This window comes from Empidonax traillii, unplaced genomic scaffold (assembly GCF_003031625.1).
Source record: "Empidonax traillii isolate 1590-97213 ecotype Southwest subspecies unplaced genomic scaffold, ASM303162v1 scaffold220:size741200, whole genome shotgun sequence".
NCBI lineage: Eukaryota > Metazoa > Chordata > Aves > Passeriformes > Tyrannidae > Empidonax > Empidonax traillii.
The window spans coordinates 235,220-257,918 of NW_020955413.1; the positions used below are offsets into that span (position 1 = coordinate 235,220).

The 22,699-nt window shown below is 40.9% G+C and overlaps 1 protein-coding gene across 2 annotated transcripts in view; it reads left to right on the forward strand.

Annotated features, from left to right (window-relative positions):
* Positions 1-1,373: 1,373 nt before the first annotated feature.
* The window catches only part of RGS7BP (regulator of G protein signaling 7 binding protein), a 41,126-nt gene continuing 19,800 nt past the window's right edge, over positions 1,374-22,699 (forward strand). For both annotated transcript variants that reach the window (XM_027887729.1, XM_027887730.1), the window contains exons 1-2: positions 1,374-1,612; positions 4,317-4,483. In XM_027887729.1, the coding sequence (XP_027743530.1) occupies positions 1,454-1,612; positions 4,317-4,483 (326 nt within the window). In that variant the 5' untranslated portion in view covers positions 1,374-1,453. The remainder of the gene's footprint in view (positions 1,613-4,316; positions 4,484-22,699) is intronic.

Below are 22,699 nucleotides of genomic sequence, written 5' to 3' on the forward strand. Positions count from 1 at the left end.
TGCAGACACAGCACAGGCAAAGCCCCACAGCCCTCCGCATTGGAAGGGGTGGTGCCCAAGGTCTGGGAGGAGTGACAGCATCAGCCTGATGAACTGAATCCATTCTGTGGTACTGGCGCACAGAGTAAACAATTTCTCCATTTGATTATTATTTAATCTTTTCTACAATGAACACATACAGTCTAGTTGCATCACACACCCCAGACATTTTCACAGAGCCTCAAAGTACAATGGTTTTTAGTGACAGAAACTAAATCATAGAATCATAGAATATGCTGAGTTGGAAGGGACCTGTCAGGATCATTGAGTCACACTCCTGGCCCTGCAGAGGACGCCCCATGTTCCTGAGGTCACTGTCTGAACACTTCTTGAACTCTGGCAGGCTTGGCACTGTTGATCACTTCCTGGGGCAGCCTGTTCCGGTGCCCAACCACCCTCTGGGTGTAAAACTTTTTCCTGATATCCAACCTAAACCTCCCCCTATGCATCTTCCTCGAGTCCTATCACTGGTCACATCAAAGATCAGTACCTGCCCCTCTGCTTCCCCTCACAAGGATGCTGAAGACCCCAGTGAGGTCTCCCCTCAGTTTCCTCTTCTCCAGGCAGAACAGGCTAAGTGGCCTCTGCCGTTTCTCATACTGCTTCCTCTCCAGACCCTTTACCATCCCCGTTGCCCTCGTTTGGACACTCTAATTTTTGATTAAATTTGACAAAATTTGAGTAGTGAACCAAGTCTTTGTTAAACAGAAAAGTGATTTCCAAGCACGCCTCTTGAAGATAGGTATTCGACAAACGCTGGGCGGGCGCTGCCCTTACCGTCCCCGGGCGCCCCGGGCCCGCTCTAGGTGGAGGAGCAGCCCCCACTCTCTTTCTGCGGGACCCCGGTGGGTGCGGCGCGGCCGCGGGCGCGCGCGGGGGGCGGTGCTCCGGGCCATGGGGGCGGTACTGCTGATGGTGTCAGCCGACGGGCTCCACCGGCCCTTCCAAGCCGCTCCCAGCGGGCCCTCGGCGAGACGCTCCGCGGTGGGTCGGGCTTCTCTGCCGCGAGTACCGGGGCGCGTTTCAGCGGCCGCTGGATGGGGAGCCCTTCCCCGCCGGGCACTGCTGCGCTCATCCCCCCACGCCAGCTGCAGGAAGGAGGACGGCGGAGCATGCCACCGGCGGGGCGGTTCCGCGGGGACTGACATGCTGCTGAAGGAGGGCAAGTGCCAGCCCCTCCGCCTCTCCCCGCGGTAGCCGAGGCGATGCTGCAGGGCTCTCCCCAGCCTCTCCCCCAGGCGCCAGGCGATCGTCCACAGCAGCCGCACTCGCTGCCGTGAGCGGCGCGGCTCCGGCCGGGCCGAGGCGACGAGAGGCGCGGGCCCGCTCCCCTCGGCGGGGGCGGCGGCGGCGGCGGCGGCGGGGAAGGTGCTGCCCGCACCCGCGGGCGGCTCCGCGCGGCGGATGCGTGTGCATGAGCGCGGCACCGAGCGGGCGCAGGAAGCGCCCCCGCTCCGCCGCCTCCATCTTCCAGGGAGGCAAGACCTCGCCGCATGGCTGCGACAGCGAACGCCGGGGCAGCGGCTCCGACAGCGCCTACCAGACCCAGCGAGCCCTGGACGACTGTAAGATGGTGGGTACCGCGCGCCGGCTTCCCACGGTTTTCACTTTTCCCGAGCTCCCCCTGCGGGGGCGGCGGTGCCGCTCTTCCCTCCACCTTGGCTATTCCCATCACGTGCAGTTGCACTGTTTTTAGAGCCGCAGTCCCCGTCGAGGTGCTGCCCTGCACCCCAGTTCGCGGTGGCTCTAAAGGGAGACGCGCAGGGATCGGGCTGGGTGCGGCGGCACAGGCGGGGCAACCCTTGGCAAGGCTGCGGGAGCAGGAGCCGGAGCCCGAGCCCCAGAACACGCACCGCGAAGCAGTGTAGTTGCTTTTTGCTACAGCCGTCCAAATATGTTCCCAGACTTGCGCTCGCTGAAGCCTAAATGGGTAAATAGTGGCCTCCAATTAATCACTGCCCTCTCTCCTTGCTGTTTTGTTCAGCAACCACACTCTCGCCCTAAAATCCTTCTAAAACAGGACTCCGAATTTGAGGCCGTGAAATTCTGTCCCGGGCGTGTGTGGTAGCTGCTACTAGTCGTCCCGGAGTAGATGACTGCAATTGTAAAGCCTCAGGTCAAACTCCTGCGTCCATGTTATTTTTTGGACTGTCACATTATGGTATGAGATTTTTCTCCATTCATGTTAAAATGCTTGGATCCTGACACTTTCCTCCAAATCAGTGCCATATATCCCTCTTATGGCTCCTTGAGCTACTGTCAACCTGACATTGGAGCCCAGAATTGCTCCTCTAACCAGTGAGAGAAGTAGAAAACAAATGAAGTTGCTGATACTTTATATGAAAAATCTGGACCTTGCGAAAGCTCTGTCCAGTAGCATGGGAAATGGAGCTGCTACTGTTCTGCTTTATTCCGGCAATTTTTTTTCCCTCTAGAACTGAAAAATGTGCTGGCAAATTACCCACTCTGATACTTCAAAATTGGGAGCAATTCCCAGTGCATGGTGGAACAAAAGCTGCCACAGTACCTCTATAAATACACCCAACAAGTGAATCTTACTGGGTTCTGCTTTTTTTCTCATTCCTGGCACCATAATGTGGTTAGCTATGGAGAAATGCTGCCTTTGTGGAATTCACTGATTAGAAATAAAATATGATTTACAGATGGGCTGTCAAGTGGCAGTAATATTCAAGAGGTAAAATCAATGTATTTCTGTCTTGTTCTCTATCTCGATTCAGCAACGTCTGTGTGGTTTTGTTTTCCTGGCTAATGCTGAGGTGACAGAATGAGTGTGAGGACAAGGGATGTCAGGTGAGAACAGGCAAAATGTGCCTGGTGCATCCAGTTACCAGTTGCAGGATACCCTGCTTTTCTCTTTTTCCTCATGCATAATAATCACACTATGACACAACTTAGTACAATTGTTTTCTCTTCCATTGCCTTTATTCGTTTTCTTAAGCTATGTAATGAGGGAGTTGAAGACCTGTTTAGCAAATATTTTGCCTAGGGCTTTGTTTACTGTGTGCTTTTTGGTTTGTCTGGGGTCTGGGGGCAGGTGGGTTCAGATGTACTGAAGTGCACTTGGATTGATGTGCTGCTTCAGTAGCAGAGAAATCTCATTTGCTCTTCTTACAATGAAATTTTAGAAAGTGTGGCCAAAACAATAGCCTGTGACCACTTCCCAGCTATATAGAGTAATTGCAGTGGGATAAATGAAGGATCAGAATGTAATACTGCAGGAGAAGAGACTCATTTATTTCCTGAGCAGAAGACTTTGGGGGCTTGACTTTAAATACTGGTAGCTTTCATAGACTCCAGGTTCTTAGCATGCTTGTCTATGTTGGGTAAGTTGTACCTCTGGTGGTAATTATGACTGGAGAATTATGAGCAATTACTCTTGTCTGTTATTATGAAGTTTGGAAATTGAGGTCAAAACACAGATAAATAAATATTCTGTTCTATTACTCCATGCCTTCCATCCCCGCCCCCATGTGGAGCAAATGGTCTTATGCACTTTCGTTCAGAAGACAGCAAATGCTTCATTTCCTTAAAATATATGATCACTGGAACTAAACAATAATGATCTTTCCATCACTGTAAAATTACCCATTTATCCAATAGCATCCATATGTATCTGGTGGATATTGAATTTCTGTAAAGGCTGAACTGTTTATTTACTTCCTTGTTTCTTTTTCTCACACACACGTTAGTAAAGGTGCTTTTCTGAAACTGTAACAGGAAAACGCATGTCTGAGACACCTTCTCAGACAATAACTACCGATCAGTTTAAAGTCTAAAATCTGGGTTGGAGGCAAGTAACAGAACAGAAATCATTACAAAATAAATTAGCAAAATTGCCAATGTAAAAGCAAGTACTACATTCCAATCCCTAAATGTACTGTTAATCAGGAAGCAGGAGGAGCAAAAGCAACAATTTCTGGAGATATTTTTGTCTTTTATGATAGAAAAAATAACCTCATGCTACTAGTAAAACATTTTTTTTTGTCTGCTGAATATTTATTACTACTAGCTTAAATGCTTTCAGATATTAAAAGCAAAAATACTTCTTTCCTACAGATGAACATTTATAGCTCACAAAAGAAGCAGCTGCCACAAAGGCCCTAGTCATTTACTAAATCTTGGGCTCTTGATCCTGTTGCCCTGAAATTGTGAGCAGCAGGAACAAGTCCTGGATTGGGCATGTTTTTAAAAACTTTGATTTCTTTTACCATCATAGTTAAAAATTCTCATGCATGTAAATCCTCTTTGTTTTTCAGCTTGTCCAGGAGTTCAATACCCAGGTGGCTCTCTACCGGGAGCTGGTCATTTCTATTGGGGATATCTCTGTCACCTATCCATCTCTGCATGCAGAATTGCACAAAACTCGAACCCGGGGATGTGAGATGGCCTATGAGGCTCATCAAAAACTAGCAGCAATTTCTGGGTAGGAGTCAACTTCTGTTTAATTAAAGCTGTATTCATGTGCAAATCTTTGTGAGATACTGCATTATGGAAACTTTCACCAAAAGCATTAACTTGTGTTTCTGTTTTAGGCATAGAAGTGTATGACCAGAAATCTACAGAATGCTCATATCCTTATGATAGCATAATTTTGGTTCAAATCCAGGTCCCCTTACCAAAATGGTATCTTACTGATTTCACAGGATGCTTTTATTTAAGAAAAACAGAATTTTAGATCAGGGCAGAAGCCATACCATTCAAAGGTGAAATAGCAATAGCTTTCTGCCCAGTCTTGCACTGAGTATACCTAATTAAATAGTTAAAGACAACTATCTCAGCTCAACTAGATACTCAGCAAAATTAGACTGATTAGGTGAAAATTGCATGAGGGGAATACAAATAGTAGTCTTAAAACTTGTGTTTACATTCCACATGTACATTTTTAAATCCTTATTTGTGTTGAAATAAGAAATGAAGCTTTGCTAGCATATAATATTTTAATTTATTCTTTGGTATTACATTATATACGTGCCTTTCCATGGTGACAGAATATATTATCACATACATGAGACTATGCCTCAGTACAAGATAAACCAGCATAAATAGCCGTGTCTTATAAAATGGAAATTTGTTCCACTAATTGCATGTGGATTCTTCACAGTATGGTGACTGGGGCATTTGTATTTACACATGTACCTCCTGAGTCGTGTCTCTCTGATTACAGTTTGTCAGAACTTTCTGCATCTGCCTGATCTGCCATAAGCCATTGTGTACTACTAGAAAAAAACTTTCTTTTTTTGCGGCTCTGCCTAACCCCTGTTGCATTTCTTTCATCACTTTAATATAAATATGAGAAATATGTCATGGGCTTAGCATCTAAGGGAAAACCACATTCATAAATGGAAGAAGGAACTGGTTGATTGTTTTAGTAGGACTGTCAATGTTTTCAAGTAAGACTTTGTGCATAGACTCTTAAGTTGTTTTTGTGACCTCTAATATGTTCCTCAAACAAAATGCATGCTTTTCAAATACTAAAGTCTGTGAGAATGTTTAAAAAAACACTAACCAATAGACACGGTTCTTTTTAACCCATACACTGAAAATGTGAAAGCAAATAGTAGTGAAATTTGTTATGGGCTTTCAGACTCAAAAGAAAAACTAATATATATATTAAATGAAAATAATAAATCTGAGTAGCTGAACCTATTTTGTAATTTTTTAAATCTTTTTTTTCATACATGCTTATTTAGAAGTACAGAGGTTTTTTAAAATAATCATTTTGCAGTTGGGAGTCTGCCATATACACAAATATGTCCTGAAGGTTGTGCAGTTGCTGTGAGGTTGACATTTAGCTAATCTAAAACTGTTGTAAGTAACTGTGATAATAAAGTGATATCCATAACAACTGGTAGGTGTTAGAAAGTCCCTGAAAATTACTTGTGTGGCTTGACAGACATTTTACAAGATGTGCTTCACATCCCTGCCCTCCTGCAGCTGAGGAAAGCCATTTGAGACAACATTTTTGGTGTATTTATGAGGAAAGTGGGATATGAAGGTAGAGCAATGATTCAGTGTTGAAAAGAATTAGAAGGAGAGGAGTAATAAACAGTCTCAGAGATTCAGTTTTTAATGCAGCAAGAGGAGTGGTGGTAGAGATGGGATAGATAGGGAGAGATGGTAGAGATAGGATCTGGAATGGGAACCTAATTGGATAGGAAGAAAAAGTATCAGGAAGAAAAATGTTTAGGGACAGGAATGTATTAAATCATCCTCAGTATTAAATAGTCAAGAGGGTAGTGTATTGCTCAGAAACCACTGGTAGTCAGCAGATGAGACAAAGGCTCATTTAGTTCACCACTTTAGTTCAAAATGCACAACACTGGGTAACACAACCAATTCTCTCTTCCAAAATTCTTTAAAGAAAGCCTATTGCTTTCCCACTGAGAGAGAATAATAGCAAACAGCTGTTTATGCTACTAGACGATAACATTTCATGACATAACAGCATTCTATTAGTTAAGGTCATGAGTAATGTTCAGTTAGTGTCTGAGTGACATACCTGAGCTGTTGCAAGGCAATCTTTCTTTTAAGAAGTTGGCATTACTGTCTGATCTTGTCATCTATCTTGTTTGTGCTGATGTCGTCCTTTGGAAAATTAGCAGACAGCTTAATTCCTGTTTGAATATATCAGGATTTCACAGAATAGGCTTGGAGGGGACCTCTGGTGATCATCTGGAGATCACTAGTCCAACCCTTATAGGCAGTAGTGCATTTGAGACTTTTAAATGTCCTCATGACTCAGACAGTTAGAAGAGACACCTGTTTCCCTTCCTGACTCACCTGTTCTACAAGACAAAGGAAGATAACAAAGAGGAAAGGTGGAAAGACTTGGAAAGAAACAGGAACAGATCCAGTTGTACTGAGAAAGGCAGCTCTGGGAAAAAAATCTAGGAACTGTAGGAAGGGAAGGAAAGACTGAGGCTGAGATAATGCATTAGGAACAAAACAGGATAGAAGTCATGGGGCCAAAAAAAGCTTTGATCATGAGCATATAAATTCTGGGATATTAGGCAGACATCAGAGTAGGATAGGGAACAAGATGAGAAGGCTGCAGGTCTACCTGTAGGAAAAGTATACACTGATATGCCAGCAAAAGGAGATTGAGCTATGGAAGTGAAGGAAGTAAAAGTCACACTTATATTTTAAAAACTGAGAGAAATAAAAACAAAAAATATTTTGAAAAAGATGAGGAAGCAGCAAGAAAACATAAAACCTTACAAAGTCCACACTGAATTAGACCATATCACCCCCATCTAGCTCAAATCTGACAGCTGCTCATAGCAGAGATTTCAATAAAAAATAAACAAGCATACAAAAACTATAGAACAACGCCTTCTCCCATATTTTTGCCACTACGTAGGAATCAGTAAGCAAAAGTTGCATCTGATGGATTTGTGTCTGACGAATATGAATTCTCAGAAGATTTCAGGATTTGTGTAAGTATGAAGGTCTCTTACTCAAAAAATGCTGAGGTTGAATAAGGATGTCTTTACACTGTGATGTGTTTAAAATTAATATATTTTAAAATATTTTTGAAAAAGGAAACTCCAGATTAAGTCTGCAAGTTAATAGGGCCTCACAGATGTTACATCCTCTTCTTTATTTACTTTCTTATTTATTTTTCTGGGAGAAATAGTAAATTCTATCAAAGGAGAATAAAGATTAGAAGTAAAAATAATCTAAATTGAAATATCCTGTTTTAGTTGATAGTCTTCTAGGAATGTAAGGCAAAGTAAACCCTTCTTTAAGTGTTGGTTTTCTGAGGACTTTAGGTAAATTCCTGCTCTTACAGTAAAAATTTGTTGTGATTTTTAATGAATTGTCTTCTGAAGAAGGTGAGTAAGGTGTAGTTCTTCTGTCACATTTTCTGCTTTATTAATGTATCAGAAATTAAATATCTCACATTATTTACACTGTGCATGCTTGCTGTATTAATTGCCAAAACTGGAGAAAGTACAGCAGCAAGAAAATGATTCAGCATGATTTTTTCCAGAAGAAAAGAAATGGAAAATACTTGTAACAACAGGAAGATGAGGGGGGAAAGGAGAAAATCTTTGTGTTTTGGAAGGGAGTCTGTTTTATGGAATCAAAAAGAGTGGTAATATTTTAGAATTCATCAAATAGAAAGCCAGTTTTATAAGCTTTATAGGTGAAGTCCACTAAGTCTGGGATGTCAGTAGAAAGATACTTTAGGATACAGTTTTGCACAACTGTGCATGCGCTTTTCTAAGTGTTCTTTCATATTCTTAAGCACTTGATATACTTACATAATGTGTGCACTTGGCACACTGAAACCAGAACTGGCAGTATCTCTGTGGCAGTCTGATATATATGTTGGCAGTGGCTCTTTTCCATGAAACAAAACTGTGTGACGAGCTCAAGGGTGCATGGCAATGTACATCTGTGTGAACATAACTCTGAAACTGATTTTTCTCTGTGGTTCAGACTGCTGGTGCAATGTCTGGAATCTAAGGAGGAATAAACCCCTACACCAATACAGAGAGGGGCCAGCCAGTTGGAAATCGTCTTTGCAGAAAAGGACCTGAGGGGTTCTAGTGAACATCAAGTTGAGCATGAGCCAGCACTGTGCGCTTGTGCAAACTATGGGCCAACAGCCTCCTATGATACTTTAGGAAATCTTGCCAGCAGGTTGATGGAGCTCATCCTTCCCTTCTACTCGGAGCTGCTGAGGCCGTATCTGGAGTACTGTGTTCAGTTCTGAGCTCCCTAGGAAAGAGAAAGGGACATACCAGAGCAGGTCTAGTCAATGGCCTTAAAGAAAGTTGGTTAGGAGCAAGCGGCGTCCAACATACAAGGGAAGATGACAGACCTGGGATTATTTAGGTTGGAGAAGAAAAGACTTGGATGGGGATCTTATCAATGTGTATAAAAATACTTGAAGGGATAATGTAAAGAAGACATAGCCAGACTGTTCTCAGTGTTATTCAGTGACAGAACAAAAAATACAACTGAAATACAAAAAAAAAAAAAAAAAATTATTTAAACATTTTTTAAACTGCTTTTTTACTGTGAGTCTGGTAGAATATTGGAATAGGTGCAGTGAGAGATTATGGAGTCTCCATCCTTGGAGATACGCAGAACTCAACTGGACATGGCCCTCAGTAACCTACTTTAACTGACACTGCTTGAGCAGGAGGCTTGGATTAGTTCTAGATGTCCCTTGCAGCTTGTGACTAAAATCTCTGTAAATCTTCTCCTTGGGAAACTGCAAAGTTAAAGTTTCCTTATTTGACACTTATGTGCATCTGTTACTCTTAAAAAATAGTTACTTAAGTTTCCCTGAGTTCAAGAAAAGTTGAGGAAGTAGACCTAGGAATCACATCCTGATTGCATTCCTGTGCACAGAAATGTTGCCATACCATAGTGTTGCCTTAAGTTTTTAATTTTGTGTTATTTCTACTTCTGTTTTCCTTTGCAATATACAGTAGGATTTCTAATGTTTTCAGTAAGCACTAAATAGTAATTTCTCAGAGCTAATTAACATTAAATCTTTTCCTAGGGTTGTGTTAAAACATTCTGTTGACACGCAATTGTGGCCAATTTTTTATTGAACTGTCTAAATTTTCCCCAAATTATGACCCTTCAAAATTATTATTTGCTTTCTAAGGCACACAAGCAAACAAAAAAGACTCCTTCAAAATATTTTACAGATTAGGAAAAAGGAGACTCCAAGATTATACGTTAATAAAAGCTAGATTAAGACAGGTGTAACAGAAAACATTTTAACTGTTTAACTTCAGATGTTAAATGAAGTACTGCTGGCAGTCAATGTAGCTGAGCAGAGACAAAGTGCAGCAACACTTATCTCAGCAGGGAAGAATTTTTATAATCGTGATTCAAAACCAATGTTATGCCAGCAGATAGAGCAACAAACTAGAGCTCTGCCCCAGCTAGATACCAGCTGCGCAGCATTTATGGAGATCTCTGTCCTCCCTAAATGTCTTTGCAGTCACTGCCATGGTACTCCTCTAAGAGTATGTGTCAGAGGTGAGGAGTGTGATGTTAACTCCAGTGTCCTGGAGTTCTGAATCACAGGCACTGCTGCTGGATCCTACCTCTGTTAGAGTTACAATTGTTCCTACTGCCAGATGAAAGTTAAGAACAAAGATAAGTACTTCACAGAGACTGATAACCAGAATGTGGCCTGGTAAAAGTATAATTAAGTATCAAAAATGATGTTATGACATAAGAAAAAAAGGAAAGCAGTCAGTATTCACTGCAAGAATCAAAACTATTGCACATGGTAATACCAGTAACATAATGCCCTCTGAATCCATACAAGGTTATGCGAGTTTTTTGCTAAAATACTGCAGATATTTTAAGCAGTAGCACCTTAAAAATCTGACCTTAAAATCCTATAAAGTAAAAAATGTTGAGTTTTTTTCAATTCTGAAAACTACTGGAAATATAAAACTTCCCCTTTGCACTCTCAGACTATACTAAAAGCATCTCAGTAAGTTATTTCAGTGTGGCAGGCTAGATCCCACAGTTCTTACAATCATTGTTAGTACCTTACTCAACAAGTTGTTCTGATGATTTAACTGTGACTGTCCAAAATGAGCAAAGTCAGGGAGATTTTTGTCTCCCTCCAAAGAAGAGCTTTTGGGATGTGGAGCAAGTTCATTACCAAGCATTCTTATCGTATAATGGCTCATTTTCCCCCAGTCTTTACATTCAGCTTCTGTAAGCATTTACTGTAACTTTATTAAATGCTTTAGATTTTCATATGATTTCAAGCGTATCAAATTCTATGGGCAAATTCTGACAGTGTTTATTCTACTTTGTTTGGATCATCTTCCTTGATTTCCAAATCACGAAGTAACTAAACTTACTAAGGACTAACTAACGCATGATAAAGCAGTAAGTATACCATAGCTTACTCCTTTCACAAGAGGGTAAGATGTACATGTATTGTTCTGAGTAGATTCCTTTGAAAAAAAAATCTCTAACTATACAAACCACATGCACCCAAAATGATGGAAAGGAACATGTAAAAGATAAGACTGTTTTCTGAGGCATAGAGCTAAAATGGGTTCTCCTTGTTAAGAATAAAATAAAATCTCTTTACTCAGTTTAAGTTGCAAATTGAAAAATAAATTATTTAAGTCAGATACCTCAAATTCTGACATGAATTCAGAAAGCAAATAAGGGAGGAGAAAATAATATTATTTACTAAGTCTGTAATTCTCATAATACCTGATGTCTACAAAAAAGACTTTTTCTTTGTACTGTTTTCTTTGGAACTGTGCTTTAATAGGTGTTTGGGATTTGAAGATACAAGGTGTTAATATCTCCCTTTGTAGATCTTTCCTTCATAAATGGAGGTCAGATTCATTAAAGGGCAAACATACCTGAAAGTGAATTTATCACTCTATTATGTTCAGAACAGCAATTCTCAGTCATGGAAGTTCTACATCTGCAATAGTACAGCATAACTTAGTTTTGACAAAGTAGAATAGCTAAGCACCTTGCTTAATGGTAAACCTTATCAGCAGGCAGAAGGACAAGCATTCTTGCTTTTCTAAGCTCTGACAAGCTTCATCCCAGAGGTGCTGTCAGAGCATCCTCAGAGCCTATCTCACACTGACAATTTTGGACTACTCACAAAAAACAGTGGCACCTGCCACTTTCCTTTAGGGAAAGCTGAAGGTGAGTCAACATAATTTCTAGACCTCTTGCACCTACCTCCCAGAAAAGGGAGGAAAGAGACAAAAGAGGAAAGTGGGTGCTAAAGTAGAATGGATACATCTTTGTTAGTCCCTTATTTGCTCCTGTCTTCCACGTGCACTTCACTAGCACATTCACTTAACTAGGCCATTCCAGTGCACTGCTGTCACTGTTGAGACACTGAAGGACTGCACATGCTGGGTAAGCCTGCCACTGGAATGAAGGGTCCTGCAACAGAAGAGAAGCTGCGTGGCAGCCCAGCAGCTGGGAATACTGCCCATGCTCGAGAATCACCACAAACAGCAATATTCTCCCTGGCAGGCATAAAGCAGTGTGCCTTTTCCTCTGAGACATGACCTGAAGCTGTGAGGTGACTGTGAAGCAGCGGGGGGCACATTCCCATCATCGGGCCTGGTGGAAAGAGTATTGTGTCAAGGTCTACACTGTACTTGAGTTTCGAGCAGTGCCATTGCAGGTAAATGTTAAAAACTTAAGGAACTTCCTTTGTGGTATTCTCATCCTTTCTCCCATAATTTTTTCCATATTTTAAGCAGATAAAACACGTAAAGACCCAGGGGAGCAGAGATTCAGAACTTGTGTAATTGCTGAGTATTCTCCAGCATTCTGCATCTTCAACCTGGTGAATTGTGAATCCATTCTTCACAGATCTAGGATTGGAGTAGCCTGCAGGTTTAGTGTTGATTGGCTTCCAGTTTGACATGTGTTCTTTATTCATCACTCCAGTATGGGTTCCGAACTGTGGCCTGGAAGAGGATACCAAAAAGTAAGGTGTTGCTGTGTTTCAAGTCATTCAGTGGAATGCTCTGCTATGCACAAGCAGCATTCCACTACCGTTAGGTTTTAGAGAGGTGGTTTCTCTAAATCTGTCTTATGAATAAAGGAGTATTCCAGCCATAGGTAAACCTATTTATCTGTAGCAATGGTTGAAATAACCACTGCTTTACATTCCTATTTTGAAGTATACAAACCTTTAGATGAGAAATTGAAGTGAAGGAAGACAATATACTTAATGGGAGAGATTCTGATACTGAATTACATTGGCCTGTTTAGAAATGCTGCAAAATCAGAGCTGCATTGGCCTCTTTAGAAATGCTGCAAAATTCAGAAAATTCAGTGTTTCTGTAGGCATTCTCATAACTTCATGCACTTCTTTCGCCCCATTTTGTCTTACTTTCGAAAGTCCTGCTCTCACTTTTGAACATACAAAACTTTTCACACTTTTTCTATGAAAGCAATTTTCTTGGGAAGGATCTAGCAATTTCATATGTCTCTAGAAGCAGGAACTGCAGGGATTTTGAACAGACTGCAGAACTTAAGTGTCAACTCTGTTTAGATAGTTGGTGTTACCTTCGCTTCACTCCAGATATTCTCATACCCTTTTCTCCCTTGTCATCTCCTTTTTTTCTTAAAGTGTTTCTGTTTCTTGTTTTTTTTCCCTCGTAGCCCATCTCCAAACAGTATGAAATGAATATCTAATTTGCTGCTGTCACATTAACTGTTTGGGAACTGTCCAGGGCAGAGTCCTGAATGTATCTGTAACAACTCTGCTGGAATCCACTTACCTTTAATTCTACAGCGTTACTGAAGAAAACATGATTACCAAAAATAATAATTTTTTCAAACTTTTTTTTTATGTTTTAGGAAAAGTCTTAAAATTTTTTTCAAATTTTGATTGATGCTTCAGGTGAATTACATATTAAATAGGTGTACCTGTGCTTATTATCTCTGAAAAATAAATATTTAGTGATTTCACATCATATTTCTGTATTTCAAGGGAACGCATAGTTTTAAAATAGTGTTGTTATTGCTCTAATGTTTCTTAAATAAAGCATGTGAATATTACATTTTTATCATATTGATTTCATAAATTATTTCTTTTAAAATTGATTTTAAATATCAATTTGCTGGAATTTTAGGTCCTAACAAGTAACAGCATATAGCAACTCTTTTATATATGTTGGCATGTCACAAGTGGAATCAGTTAATAAGTTCCTGAACAAAAACCTGAGTATTACTAATTTATGTCTGCAAATAGTGCTTCACAAGGGGATTTAGAGCTAAATTTTAGAAAGTATATGAAGACTTAGAAGTGCAGCTAATTATGAGCCTTTCATATCGTGCTAATGTTTCTATGCCCACAAAAATTAGGGGTACCAGAGAAGACACATGGTTCAAAATTAGTGTCAGACAAATCCAAAGTAACTTTTTCATTGCAGTATTTCTGAGAGGAAAAAAATTATTTATTGACAGAATCCTTAAAAAAATACATTTGTAAAAAAAAAAGTATACCAGAATTTCATGCCTAGCTTCACAGATGTAGTTAGAAGTTGCAGTTGTGCTGATCTGTAACTAATACGGCCAAGAAGAGTGCCTTTTTGTCCCCAGTAGACCCACTGTTTTGAGACCAGTTTCAACAGCATATTCCAGTAATTTTCTTCTGTAGGTTTCTACTGAAACACTGCTGAGGCCAAAGCTGAGAATTTAGTCATGAGTTTTAAGATCTTCATTCCTGATAATTTTCCTAAACACTGGTTGATAAAGAAATCTCACATGGCTGCAATTTTTTATGCTAGACATTCTGCTTATCTTGGTTCTGTTTAGCTTTGCTTATATTCTTCTCAGAAAATTATTTCTGATTCTCATTGAAACTTACAAATCCAGACTGTGTTAGCAATATATTGATATTTCATAAGAGAAGTGAAAGCATGATATAATGAAGTTATGCATTAGAAGAGGGCTTCAACATGAGCTTTTAGAATTCCACATATACTGAGATTCTGCTTCTGTTTTCTTAAGTAGTTTTTAAAGTTTTGGATTGAAAATTGCCTGCTAATGGAAATGTTTTTACTAATTCTCAGTATTTCTCAACATTCTCAAATGCTGCTCTCTTATTGGAAAGGAACTATTTTGATTCTGTGCCCCTCACTGAAATCAGCCAGTCTGCCAAGTTAATTGTGCAGGCCCATGCAATTAAGGGCATGTTTTTCTCACGACCCATGTTCTGTTATGCTCCTTCAAGTGCTAGACTTCCTGCATAGTCATCTAAGAAAAGATTTCACATTTATCGTGAGTAGTGGTACACAGAGATTTGCTCTAGTAAGATGAGAAGTACCAAATGGTGACTCCTCTCAATACCATTATCAGTAACTTGCAAGATCGGTCTCCAGCCAAGAGAGATACCAATGCTGTCAAGCTTACACAAGGAAAATTCCAACCAAAGCAATTAAGGTGTATAAAATCTCTTATAATACTTCTAATGGCTTTATAGTTCTGTTCCAGAACAATTAATTAAATATTTATAACCATTATCTGGCCATTAAGTCCTCACCTGGACGAAGCATTAAATTAACATTCCTCAATCCAGAATCCTTACAGTATTAGAAGTTAAATGATGTTTAAATTCATGTTTTAAATTAAAATTAAGCATATACTGAAGTGCTGGCTGTTATTGAATAGCATTTTCTCATTGCTGGATACATTTGCAGATTTACATTTAGATTTTCTACATAGTTTTTAACTTTCAGATAAATAATACACCTGAATTATTTGTAAATCAACAATTATTCATGGAAGGTCTTCCTTTTGTCTTTCTGGTAGAAGAGCTTGCTAAGCCACTCTCCATCATTTACCAACAGTCCTGGCTCACAGGGGAGGTCCCAGATGATTGGAAGCTGGTGAATGTCATGCCGATCCACAAAAAGGTGAACCCAGGCGACTACATGCCCTTCAGCCTGACCTCAGTGCCTGACAAGGTTATGGAGCAGATTGTCCTAGCTGCTATCACACAACACACACAGGATGGACGAGAGATCAAACCCAACCAGCACAGGTTTAGGAAGGGCAGGTCCTGTCTGACCAACCTGATCTTCTTCTATGATCAGGTGACCTGCCTGGTGGATGAGAGGAAGGCTGTGGTTTATCTGGACTTCAACAAAGCCTTTGACACCGTCTCCCACAGCATTCTCCAGGAAAAGCTGGCAGCCCATGGCTTGGACAGGGGCACTCTGTGCTGGGTTAGGAACTGGCTGGAGGGCCGGGCCCAGAGAGTGCTGGTGAACGGGGCTGCATCCAGCTGGCAGCCGGTCACCAGTGGTGTCCCCCAGGGATCAGTGCTGGGACCAGTCCTGTTTAACATCTTTATTGATGATTTAGATGAGGGGATTGAGTCCACCATTAGCAAATTTGCAGATGACACTAAGATGTGGGGGAGTGTCGATCAGAAGAAAGGCAAGAGGGCTCTGCAGAAGGACCCGGATAAGCTGGGAATTTGGGCAAATTCCGGTAGGATGAGGTTCAACAAGGCCAAGTGCCGGGCCTTGGCCTTTGGCCACAACTACCCCAGGCAGCACTCCAGGCTGAGAAAAGCGTGGCTGGAGAGCAGCCAGGCAGAAAGGGACCTGGGAGTTTGGATTGACAGGAAGCTGAACATGAGCCAGCAGTGTGCCCAGGTGGCCAAGAAGGCCAATGGCATCCTGGCTTGTATCAGGAACAGTGTGGCCAGCAGGAGCAGGGAGTGATTTTGGAGTACTGTGTCCAGGTCTTAGTCCCTCAGTTCAGGAAAGACACTGAGGTGCTGGAGCAGGTCCAGAGAAGAGCAACCAGGCTGGTGAAGGGACTGGAGCACAAGTCCTGTGAGGAGAGGCTGAGGGAACTGGGGTTATTTAGCCTGGAGAAGAGGAGGCTCAGGGGTGACCGCAGCACTCTCTACAACTCCTTGGAAGGAGGTTGTAGCCAGGTGAGGGTTGGTTCTCCCAGGCAACCAGCATGGTCTTAAGCTCTGCCAGGGGAGGTTTAGGTTAGATATTAGGAAGAAATTTTTTATGGAGAGGATAATCAGACATTGGAATGGGCTGCCCAAGGAAGTGGTGAATTCTCTGTCCCTGAAAGTTTTTAAGCTGAGACTGGATGTGGCACTTAATGCGATGGTGTAGTAACCACGGCGATGTTGGATCAAGGGTTGGACTTGATGATCTCAGAGGTCTTTTCCAACCCAGCTGATTCTATGATTCTTCATTTTTTTATCTTGCTGTTCGTATCTTTCATATGAGTACTTTGTACATGAAAATTTGCTGGCAGCAGATTTGGTGTAAGAATTCTAATACTTCCATATTATATTACATTATGTGCTTGAAGCTGTTGAAGAAACTGCTTTCCCATTGGAAAAGAAAACAAGTTTGCATTTATTGTGTGAGCAAAGAGAAGCTGACACCTCTGTCTATCACAGCAAGATAGATCACTGAAAATATACTGTTGGTAATCTTGACAGCACAGCAAATGATTAAGTGGCAAAGTATTTAGAACTGCCACTTTTTTACAGCAGCTTCCAATTATTTACAGCAGTTCTGGAGCTGTTATTGTGGTGAAGCGGCACTATTCACCCATATGTGTTTACATACCTCCCAAAAGAACCACCAACAAAGCAGAGATTGTATTTTGGAATAGTATGACAACTGCAACCATACCACATGAGGCTGAGCGATGTGAAGCTCTGTGCTAGGGTAGCAGTCCCTTCATGCAGGGTGAAGAGTGCCAGTGCCCCAAAGGGTGAACATTCCAAAGTCTGGGCATTTAATTTAGCTGCAGACTTACCCAAGGTGTCAAATGTTAACAGCCTTGCTATTCATTTTACATCATTCAAGTCTTGGAAATGAGTGGTATGTCTGTGCAGCTGCTCATACAGGATACTGGATGCCCAAGGAAGACTTTCTGGAGGAATCCTTGTTTCCCAAGCAGAAAAAGGGTATTTCAAAGAGGGAAAAACTAAAAGCAACACCAGTTCATAAAGTCAAATGGAGACTAAAGCAGGATTCAAAAATCTGAAGTGAAAAAAATTGCAAAGTTCTTAATGCTAGAATACTGCTTCCTGAACACATTTTATCAACAGATGGTTTTAAAAATTTCTTTCTCCATATATGAATTTCAATTCAGGAAGCTAATCTGTTTGGGGCTTTTTTCTTCCTCTTTTTTTTTTTTTTTTTTTTTTTTTTTTTTTTTTTTTTTTTTTTTTTTTTTTTTGACACATTCATGTTTTCTCAGAGTCTTGCAGCTGTGATTTTTAACCGATTTGGTCTGTGAAGTGTCTGGTGGAGCTGTGTGAGATACTTCTACTGGCTCTATACCACAATTTCTTTTTCACTTGAATACTTTTATATAGAGGTATTTGAATATTTGAGATTTTTAAAAAGATAAAAAATAGTCTGACATATTCAAAGCACTCCTAGAAGCATTTGATACATCCAGATTGCCAAATACTTATTCTGAGCAACTAGGTAATGATCTGCTTGATGGATTGTTTTCCTTCCACTTTAGAATTGCAGTAGTTACACTGTTTGACTAACAGGAAAAAAAGGATTATGAAAATGTATAGGTCTTATCAGCAGTTGTTATTGCAGTAAAGCTCATATCCAAATCACAGTAAAACTTACAGAATATTTTCCCTTTAGTTTAAATAGTCTCTCTACCAATGTGGTATGTAATATTTTTGAGGAAAAGCAAATATATTGTTCTTCTCATTCTAACAGCAGTGTGCCCAGGTGGCCAGGAAGGCCAGTGGCATCCCGGTCTGGATCAGGAACAATGTGGCCAGCAGTACCAGGGAAGTGATTCTTCCCCTGTACTCAGTGCTGGTGAGGACACACCTGGAGTGCTGTGTCCAGTTCAGGAAGGATATTGAGGTGCTGGAGCAGGTCAAGGCTGATGAAAGGACTTGAGCACAAGTCCTATGAGGAGAGGCTGAGGGAGCTGGGGTTGTCTAGCCTGGAGAAGAGGAGGCTCAGGGGAGACCTCATCACTCTTTACAATTACCTGGAAGGAGGTTGTAGCCGGGTGGGGGTTGGTGTCTTTTCCCAGGCAACTATCAGTAAGACAAGAGGGCACGGTCTTAAGCTCTGCCAGGGGAGGTTTAGGTTGGATATTAGGAAGAAAGTTTTTACAGGGAGAGTAATCAAGACATTGGAATGGCCTGCCCAGGGAAGTGGTGGATTTACCGTTCCTGGAGGTTTTTAAGCTGAGACTGGATGTGGCACTGAGTGCCATGATCTAGTAATCACACTGGGGTTGGATCAAGAGTTGAACTTGATGATCTCGGAGGTCTTTTTGAACTCGGTTGATTTTATAATCACATCTGCTCTGGTTTTCTCATTCTGATATATGGAAAATTAGAAATCTAAGTTACAAACAGATAAAAGTTATCTAGATCACACAAAGGCTTTATGGGATGCCTTTTGGAAAAAAATATGTTGAAATTTATATTCAAAAAGGTACTAGAGACAGAAAAAAAAATGGAATAAAGAAGTCTCATAAATCTAAGGAAACATCTGTTTTAGTGTCCTGTGAATGGTCAACAGCAGATGGCATCACTTGCCTGCAGCAGAGTTCCTTCTAAATTCAGTATGTGAGTAGTCTGTTCTGACCTAGATCCTAAGGCATCAAATACCTGAAGCATTTAACTCTTTTCCAGGCCTTTCTGGAAAGTTTGACTGTTTGTCGACATGGATCAGAACCAGTTTCATAAACTACCTCACATCAGATACTTGGCTTGATTTTCATAAAATCTCTGTACAACTATTAACCAAAGAAACTGCACAGGAGTGTAGATGTGAATCCCTATAATTTATGTTTTGTGGACTTTTGAAAGACAGAGTTTGTAAATTAGTTGTTAATGAACAGTAACTGATTAAGGGACATTTTAAAGAACATAGAAGCTTAGCAAAAGTCAAAGAGGAAATCCACAGGCAGCACAACTTTCAGCTGCCTCCAATCAAGTTAAAAAAGGCTGGGCTTGAGCCTGTTGGATCACACAAAGTTACCTGTGCTGTCACCAGTTTTTTTATCAGAGAAATTCATTTGAGAACAACTTGGATGATGACAAGGCAGGATACTGAATAGGAATTTTTTTTATAAGCTTAATAATTACTGCATATACAGCTAATCTGACTGGCTCCTTCTTGGTTATCTGGCAGGTCTGTGTCATGATTTGGGTTTATCTGTTATTTGGCATCATATAATTTCAGGCTGAGATTTTTTTGTTCAGCTGAGCCTAGAGCTAAGCAACACCAGCTGGAGAGCTCACCCAAAGATTTTTTTCATCTAACCAGACACCACTTTCTCAACAGGGAGTCTGATAACATGCACAGAGAAAAGCCCTGTTCAGCTCATGGTTAGCTAGCTCCCCTCCTCAGCAGGACATGGAGAGAAAACAGGAAGAACAGGAATAAGAAAGACTGAGTGGAAATAAAGACAGAGACTTAGCTTACAACTACTGTTGTGGGTAGAGCAGGTTTGACTTGGTAGAGATTAACCTAATTTATTGCCAATTAAAATAAGAATAATTACTAATGTAGGTAATGGGAAGCAAAAAGACAAGCATTAAGCTAGCATCTTTTCTGCCTTGTTTCTCAAGCTTAACTTCACTCCAGGCTCCTCTGCTGACCCCTACACCCCTAGCACTGCAGGAGCGATGGGAATGGGGAGATACAGTCAGTCCATAACAAACCTGCTTTGCTTGTCCTACATCCTCACACTTTTCCTCAGCTCTAGTTGGGCTTATCCACAGGTAGCAGTCCTGTCAAAGCAATCTGCTCCAGCATTAGGCTCTCCACAGGTGCCAGTTCCTTCAGTAACATCCATCTGCTCTAGTGTGTTCCTGTCTGTGGGCTGCAGGGAGGATCTGCTATGCCGTGAGGAACCTCATCCTCCTTTCTCTGACCCTAATGTTCCCTCTCTTGTTTCTCACTCCTTTTGTTCCCTCTTTCTTTCTCTCTGTGGCTATTTCTGCCCTTTTTGAAAATAAATTTTTGCTTACTGGGTGGGCTCAGCTGTGGCATGCCCTGGGTCCATTGCAGAGCTGGCGGAACTGTCTGAAATTAGCTGTATCCAGGACACGGAAGCTCCTCACCCTTTTGTCACCATCACTACCAAAACCTTACCAACCACACCCAACACACTAGTCTTACCTAAAATGAAGCAAGTTTCAATGAAAGAAACCTCTTATTTTAGTACTGTTTTACTCAATTACAAGATTTACCAAGTGATTGTGATTCATTTTGTCCTCTGGTGGAATAGTTTGAATAGTATTCTGATAGTTGACTTCTTGCCCTGAGTTAATTCAGCCGGTAAAGCTCACTTCTGAAGGAAGTAGTTTAGAAAATTCTGGTCTGCGATTCTGATTGTTTCCAATAGCACACTCCAGTACAATATATGCTGCAAAGTACATGCACAGCTCTTAAAAACAGTGCATGATATTTGTCTGATAAGGTAAAGTCAGGAATGTGAAAGAATCATAGCATTAATTATTTATTAATTAATAAATTTTAATGGCAAAGATACTGTATCTGTAGTAATTATTTAATATAGTGAGTTTCCAAAAGAATTTTAGAACTTCAACATGAAAAGAAAAAGACTTAGGAGGCTTAGGGGTTATTTCTCAAAAAGGGGAGCCCACCATGAAAAGGCAACAACAGCATATTCAAAATTACTGTAATTTGCAGACCATACATGGCTCTTGGTTTATCAGATAAGTTCAGTGGAATTTTATTGTATGGGTAAGAAATGTATGTCTCCTGCTGTTATAGTTGTATTTAAATGGTTCTAGCATAGAAATATCTAACCTGCCATCAACCTGAGAGTTTGCAATGTCTCTGTAGTATGATTCACTGCATTGTGAGTTTATTCTGCTTTTTCAGTCATATACTCAGATTGAGTCAATCAGCTGTATCGGAGTTATTGGAGATTTACAATGGTCTAACTAAAAATCTGATCATGTCTTCTGTTATTGAGAGTGCAATTGTAACTGCTTCAAAACAACAATCTGATTTAATAAAAACAACATTGCAATCATTTATGGTTCTATTAGAAAAAGCCCTGCTTTTTGCCCTCCTGGACTGGGGTGTGGCATAGAGGTTGTATGACAGTATTGCATTAGTAGAGAACAAAAAAACAACACATGGCACTGAAGCTGACAGCAGCTTGTGTACATTTAAAAGAAAATAACCCCAGCAAATGGGAGGAACATAAATAAGAATGTTTTCCCAGTAACTGTTTTGAAGAAAACGTTGGATGACTTTCTACCTATATTCAAAATGAATCAGCCAGTCTTCTGTGGCCTTTAAAGCTACCTGGTTATGTGATAAAGAAATAAACAATCTATTTAAGATACAAAGCAGAGGCAGGTTCAGTAGGTTGTTGCACCTGAGCCATGATCAGCCACAATCAGCCTTGCGATCAGTTAAGTGTATCTCCTCTGCAGTATTTGTCACCTTTTTCATTGCAACAGAAGCACCACATCTGAGGTAAGTCTTGTTCCCAGATCATCTTTTTAGCTGCTATGTGTTTTTAAACTGCAATGTTTCTAATACTAAATTAAAATACAATCTACAGGGTTATATTTGCAGACAGTGATTTCCCACAGCTCATCAAGGCAACTTGCATTCTTTTTTGTGGGAGGAACATATATGGAGCAAAAGGCAGAATTTGATGAATTAATTTTCCTTTGGCTTTTGAAGACAGCCTTCATTATATGTCTAGGTAGTTCTTTCAGTCCATAATATTTTAGAACTATTAATACTTTTCTTAGAGTTAGGCATAAAATTTGTCAAAACAATGCTTTTACAAAAAGATGTATCAAACTCTTAATGTAACATCACTACTCTTTTAAGGTGAGTGAGGGGAGCCCCTGGTGGTGAAGTGGTTAAAGCACAGCGCTGTAAACACCAAGGCCCTGGTTCGATTCCCGGTCGGGCCACTCCCCGGGCAGATGGAGCTCGTTAGCCCTGTAAGGCAATCCATCTACGTCCTGAGGACCTCGCTGCCACCGTCCAAGCGTGCTTGGCCCCGGCAGATGAACCTCAGGATTAAAGGGTGGGCTCAGTTCCGTGCACACTGTGTCTCACCTAAAAAATCCAATGCGCAGGCTGGAAGGTGGAAAGACCTT